Raw genomic sequence first — 7,007 nt, 5'->3', positions numbered from 1 at the left:
CTAAAATCAGAGGAGATGGCGTTCCTCCTGCAGCACATGTTGGGGGACAAACTGAAGAACATGACCGGAGGAAGCAACGAAGGAGAGGAGAACGTGGACGGAAAAGAGACGGCGGCGTCTAAAGGAATGAGCAGAGAAGAGTTCGAGGAGTATCAGAAACAACTCATCGAGGAGAAGTGAGTCACACTGACGTATCACGCATACAAACATAAATCTGAAATGAATGAGAAGTGTCCATTGCAGCATTACATTTACAGTAGATCTGCTCACGTTGCATCAGATTTCTTTTTTACTCACGGTGTGCAGCGCTGAGCGTTTTAACCAATCGCGCACGGTTCTGGTGAGTTTATGAACGCAGTGACCAATCAGAGGCGTTCTGATGATTCAGCGCGGAGAACGCAGGAATTCTCCGCATTCTCGAATTCTCTTATCATAAACAAGAAAGTGCAGAAACTTTTCTGCGAAAGTTGAAAACAAACAAACAAACAAAAAAAACATCAAGAGTAATAATGAATCATTTTATCATGATATTGCAGCCCTCTAATGAGTTCCCGTTTTAAAAAAAAATTCATAGGCTATTTACATTATGCAGTTTTTGTGTAAATATATATACATGAGCAGCATTAAACAGTCTGTGTAAATAAACATAAATGCAGTGTAAAGATGGCTTTTGTTGATGCAGGACAAAAAGACTGGTAACAATTTATAATATCGTGACAGATTAAACTGGTTAAATTTAAGTATTTTAAAAAAGCAACACATTCAATAAAGTAATTACATATCTGCCCTTACAAAGGTTAAAAAAAGCCCTTGGAAATCAGCTAATAGACACCACAAAATGTCCTGATCAATATTAGCAGCAAGCGAAGAGATTTTGTTGTAGCTTTGGTATCTATTTTGGTCGCTGGATGTCACACATAATTTAATATTATTGAATATTGAATATATTTTGTGTTTGAGTTTTTGCTTTCAAAAAGTAAGCATTAATACTGGCGATTTAAACAGCGATACACCATTATTCTGTTTCATTGAGCGCTAAAATGGAATAAATGCATGCAACTTTATGCAAATGAGTAGTGATTGCTAAATAATATCATTTTATATATGATTTTATAATTGAAAATAATAAATAAAATAAACAAATATTAATATAATAATCTTATTGTAAATATAATTAATAATAATAACTTTGGTACTATATGTGACCCTGGTCCACAAAACCAGTCATAAGGGTAATAAAAAAATCAAAAAAATCAAAATATTGAGAAAATCGCCTTTAAAGTTGTCCAAATGAAGTTCTTAGCAATGCATATTACTAATCAAAAATGAAGTTTTGATATATTTACGGTGGGAAATTTACAAAATATCTTCATGGAACATGATCTTTACTTAATATCCTAATGATTTTTGGCATAAAAGAAAAATGGATCATTTTGACCCATATGTATTGTTGGCTATTGCTACAAATATACCCATGTGACTTATGTCTGGTTTTGTGTTCCAGGGTCACATATTATACAGTAGACTTATAAGACATCCAAAATAATAAATAAATAAGAAACAAGCCTGATTGTTATGTAATAATATTACAGCCTAAAGTTACTGCACCATAAATGACAGTTATATTGGCTTTTATTTGCCTTTACAATTAATCATATTAATATAATATAGGTTTGAATACCACGCAGTGCAAAGTGATGTTTATAAACATAATGAAATCGTCTTAGCCTGTAATTATTGTCTTATCCTAATTCCCGTTTCCTGTGGCTTGCTGCCGGCCAATAGCAGGATCAGTCCATCACCGCTGATCTGAGGTCAGCTGCTGTCAGAGATGCCTGACAGTACATTACAATGACTGTTTGTCATGATTTAAAATATAAACATCAGTCTAGTGTGCATTCATGTAACGATGGGAAATAAAGACACTAAACTCTTCAGCCAGACATCTCAAGATCAGGAGTGAAACGAGAAAGCTCTCAGTGTGAAAGCTCGTTACTGTGACGTCTCGGAAAAAAGCCTACACACTCACCGCCGTAATGTTGCTTTGCATTACACCTCATCTCTTTATATAACGCCCGATAGCATTAAGTCCAGAACTGGGTCACGAGAGTCCTTACTGGGTCAAAGGCCACGCCCTTTAATGTGATCCAACCACAACAACTGGTTACATCAGAAAATCAGCACAGATACACACAGGTGCTTCTGCTTGTGGCAGTTTATTTAAGTATTATTTATATTTTGAAGCCTGTATTTTTTATACTTTTTCATTTTCATTTTAAATTAGTTTTAGTAAAGCTTATATGTGTCATTTTTATTATATTTTCCCATAGTATTTTTTTGTATTGTACTAAAAACAATTTAATAATTAATAAACTCTAAATAATTGTAAAATAATGAAATAGTTATAATAAAATAATTCATTAAAATAACTATGGTAACTTTCCTTGTAATTTTAGTTAATTTTTAACAATGTCGTTTCATCCTTTTTTCATTATTATTAGTTTTTTTTTTTTTTTTTCCCATAGTAATTTTGTGTATAATTCAAAAAATAAATAACTACATAATTAATTATAAAATAATTAATAGAAAATATTTGTATGTACTATTATAGTTTTTATGAATATTTTGAATGTTTTCATTTGAATTTTACCTTTTTTATTAGTTTTTGTTTATTACCTCATAGTACTTTTGTAATTAAAAAAATTAATTAAAGAATTTTTGTTTTGTTTTTCAGCATTATTTCAATTAACAGTAAAATAAACCGTAATATAATACAGTAGTTTTAGGGATTGCAAACGTTGCGTTTGTATGTTGTTTAATAGCTGGCCTGGGTTTGGTTAGTAAGTATTACAGCGTCGTCCCTGTTTGACTCGAGATATAAATGCACCTGCTCCATATTTTAGCCCTAAACCCTTCTAACCTTCTTATCCTGCTGCAGGTCAGCTAGTGCGGTGAACTGGGCTGTTGCTTATTTCTGTGAGCATCGGTCTGTAGATACGTATGAAGGATGGCTAATGTCAGTGGGTCAGAGTAATACGATTGTGAGGACTAGTTAGGAAGATGCTCAGATCGATTGGTTTCAGGTAAAACCACTAAACAGCATGTAAATAATCACTTAATTTCTGCTCATGTAAATTAGGCTAATCATGTCACTTCAGCTAGGGTCAATCTCACCAAAAAAAAAAAAAATTCATATAAAAATAAAATGGAGCCTAATTGATATTTTTATTATTTAGCCATTATGATTTCCCCTCGAATTTTCATTAATATAATGTACACTTTTTGTTTGTTTTTATTAAATAATTTACATTCTCAAAAATGTGTTGTAATTTTTTAAATCAATATAAATTCTCATTAATATAATAAATATGGATGTTTTACTTCTTAAGTTTTATTTTAAATAATTGGCATTAGATTCTAACGATAGTAGTCTTTTATTTAATCAGTTAATATATTCACATATTTAATCAGTTAATATAATAAATCAATTAATACACATTAACATAATATAATGAATATAATGCATACGGATGTTTTACTTCAGAATTGTTCAATATAATTTTTTATTAATACAACACATGCAGATGTCTTACTTTAATTTTCTTTTTTTATTCAATGACTGCCGTTAGATAGTCATACTTGTAAAAAATATATATATATATATAAAATATAATGTATAGGAATGTTTTACTTTTAAAGATTTTTATTAAATGATTGCCTAGATGATCATAATTGTAATGCAGTTTTTTTATTGAATTAATATAAATTGGTATAACAGGTACTACTCTGATTTAGCCTATAAATACAATTTAAATATTTTTTTCCCCTCAAATTTCAGTAAAGAGAAATTGTTTAGGAACATGCTTAGTTTTCATGAAAATAATGGAAAAAATGCATGTTCTTTAATGTTAACATTTACATTTTTAACATTTCAATTAACGTTTTTCAATCTTGCTTCAACAAAACAGAATTTCTTCTTGTGCGATTTCTGCAGCTGTCTTCTCAACATATTCCAGCTCCGTTTATATAAAAAAATAGAGCAGAGTACAACTGAATCTGATCACTGAGAAGTCCTGAGTGTACAGTAAAACCCCATAATGCTGTTTCTAAAGAACGGCAAAGTATCGATGGTGCACATGATGCTCAACAAAGTGTTTGTAAAGCTGAAGACCTCAGAAAATCCTAAACGTGTTAAGAACATTATCTCACTTTGTTAGCAGATCCGGTTAGCTGTTGCCTAACATCAACTAATGTTGTAAAAAGGTTAAATAAACAGTGCATTAACATGCTGCACGTTTTATTGACAGGATCACCAGGGACAAGGAGTTTGCTACAAAAAAAGCAGAGCGAGCAAACTTACGAGTGCAGCTGCGGGACAAATACAGAATACCACAGGTAACAGATCACCGCTTTATCATGTTTACCAACTGGAAATATTTTCATTACTAATGTAACATCCTACACTGTAAAAATTTTAAATTTACGGTAAAAAACCGGCAGCTGTGGGTGCCGGAATTCTACCGTAAAAAAAATACGGTAACAACATTTTAGGTTTTAACTTAAATTTACAGTTAAATACCATAATTTCATTAACTGATATAATGTTAATATACCAACCTATTGAAGTACTGAAATCTGTTTTGTACCTTTGAAATACACTGATAACCACCAAATGCAGATGATGAGAAAGTCACACGATGAACCAAAGCCCATCACAAGCAGCTTTTAAATAATAACATGTATAGAAGGTGCACCGTGTCATTCACACAAGCACTAAACACCATCACGGTGAGACTCATTAAACTGAAATATGCAATAAACATTAATTTAACAACATTAGATGTAACATACAACCCTAATAAACATAACTGATAAGAAAAAACTAAGAAGAAACCTAGTTATTTCAAAGAAAAAACTAAAATTTGAAATGCAATGCAGGGAATTCTGGGAACATCAGTTTACGGTATTTCACAGTTTTTTACCGTTAAAATCACAGTCATTTTTTACAGTGTAGGTTCATCTCACAAATAACACTGATTTGATTTTGGGGTGACATTTGTTAATATCTCGAAACGCTTATGCAATCCAAACTAAGGTGACCCTACTGTAAAACTAAATTTAAGGCCTCTAAATGATCAAAACGTTGCTGTTAAACCTGTTGCACACAATCTACTCCATGAATTCTGTCGTCTAATTGATAGTTTTTTTTATCAAGTAAAAACTCTTTCAGTGTAATTCTACAAGCGTCCTCCTTCAGCTGGTGCTGTCAAATCTTTACTGATTTTTATGAAGCAAACGTAAGAATAACTAGTAATATTTCCAGATGAATATTTCCTGGATTGAAGCAGCTCGGCTTTACTTGATCATCCATAAAATCATGTTCAGATGTGAGTCTCAAATCTGATCATCAGGCTTTTGAGGAACGCTTATTTGTTCGTCTCTCAATCATCATTGGATTGCATTGCATTATCTGTTTTGATCTCATCTTACTAGGTCATATTATTGGAGATATAGAGTGATGGCTGATATTTATATTAATTCATGTAAGTATCTGCTGTACAGTTGATTTACATTACAGGCATCAGAATTGCATCACTTTTTGTCCATATGAATATCAGCATCTGCACCAAATTGCATATTTTTGCTCTGAATAAAATTGAGCTGTTTTTCCTCCATGTTCTTACTATATCAGACTATATGAGCCACAAAAGCCTGCTTAAAAGGTTCTTCACAGCGATGCCACAGAAGAACCGATTTTGGTTCCACAAAGAAGCATTCAGTCAAAGAACCATCTCTTTCTTACCTTTTTATAATCTGAAGAACCTTCTTGTGAAGCTTTTGTTGAAACAGAAAGGTTCTTCAGATTTTAAAGGTTCTTCATGGTACCATTTAGACAAAAAGGCTCTTCTAAGGCATTGTGAAGCACCTTTATTTTTAAGAATGAATTGCAAACTTTTTGTTTTATCTAAACGGTATCAAAAAAACAAAACAAAACAGACTATTATTTCATATGTCAAGCTTTACAGGGTTAAAAACAGTTTTATTATTCAGAGCGCTCAAGACGATGCCACCGTCCAGATGGCCGGAGACGACCTGGACGTTCCCGAGGAGCTGGCGAAGATGGTGGAGGAAGACGAGGAACAGGAAGAGATGAACGATTCTTTTATGGGAAAACTCCAGAACATGGACGTGGACTTTGATTCGATCAAAGCCAAAGCTCAGAGCACCATGACGGAGGTGAAGCAGGCGGCGGAAGACAAATGTGTCATGATGTGATTATTCAGTTAAGTACGGATCTGAAAGAATCTTTACTTAGTGTCTTCCTTTTGATGACAAATGATAATGGAATATTTTTCCCGAATGAAAATCCAGTCCTCATTTAATCACCCACAACCTGTGTGAATTTTGTGTCATACAGTTTTGCAATGACACAAAGGTGACTGAATAATGACTGAATTTTCATTTTCGAGTGAACTGTCCCTTTAAGAGGGTAATAGTTCAATAGGCTATCGAGCTCAATACATGCTTCAGCCAAGTAGGACATTCTCTGCTTTTAATTACAATCAAACATAGTCCAAACTTACATCAGAGCTCTAAAATCTAATTGAGCTAGACTCAGATCTTACCTGGATGAACCATGTAAAGCAATGCAAAGCTGTGGAGATCTGCTGTTTTTCTGAAATCTTTAGGCATCTTAATATAATGTTTCTTCATCTGAAGTAGCTTGCACTAATGAAACATTAAAATGAGGAGTCGTGTGAACATGCTATTTTTTTTATCATTTAATTATTATTTATAATTTTTTTTCCACATTACGGTAATGATAAGTTACATAACAAATGTGCATAATTTTCAAAAAATAATGCAAAAATGCAATGCAGAATTTAAAAAAATATATATATTTTTTTTTTTCTTGTAAATTTTTTTTTCTTGTATTGACCTGACTCTTTTCTCTTAACATATTGATTGGTTGAAGTCCACAATTTGTTTGGGAATTGTTTTGCATA

General features: G+C 32.3%; 1 protein-coding gene across 1 annotated transcript; it reads left to right on the top strand.

The window, feature by feature from the left end:
- Nucleotides 1–4: 4 nt before the first annotated feature.
- On the top strand, nucleotides 5–7,007 carry cplx4c (complexin 4c). Its single transcript, XM_058752861.1, has 3 exons — nucleotides 5–176; nucleotides 4,308–4,395; nucleotides 6,052–7,007. The coding sequence occupies exons 1-3, from the start codon at nucleotides 16–18 to the stop codon at nucleotides 6,274–6,276; spliced, it is 474 nt and encodes a 157-aa protein (XP_058608844.1). The 5' UTR covers nucleotides 5–15; the 3' UTR covers nucleotides 6,277–7,007.

This window comes from Onychostoma macrolepis, chromosome 02 (assembly GCF_012432095.1).
Source record: "Onychostoma macrolepis isolate SWU-2019 chromosome 02, ASM1243209v1, whole genome shotgun sequence".
Taxonomy (NCBI): Eukaryota; Metazoa; Chordata; class Actinopteri; order Cypriniformes; family Cyprinidae; genus Onychostoma; species Onychostoma macrolepis.
Note: the sequence above shows the minus strand (reverse complement) of the source record. Positions and strands in the feature narration are given on the sequence as shown.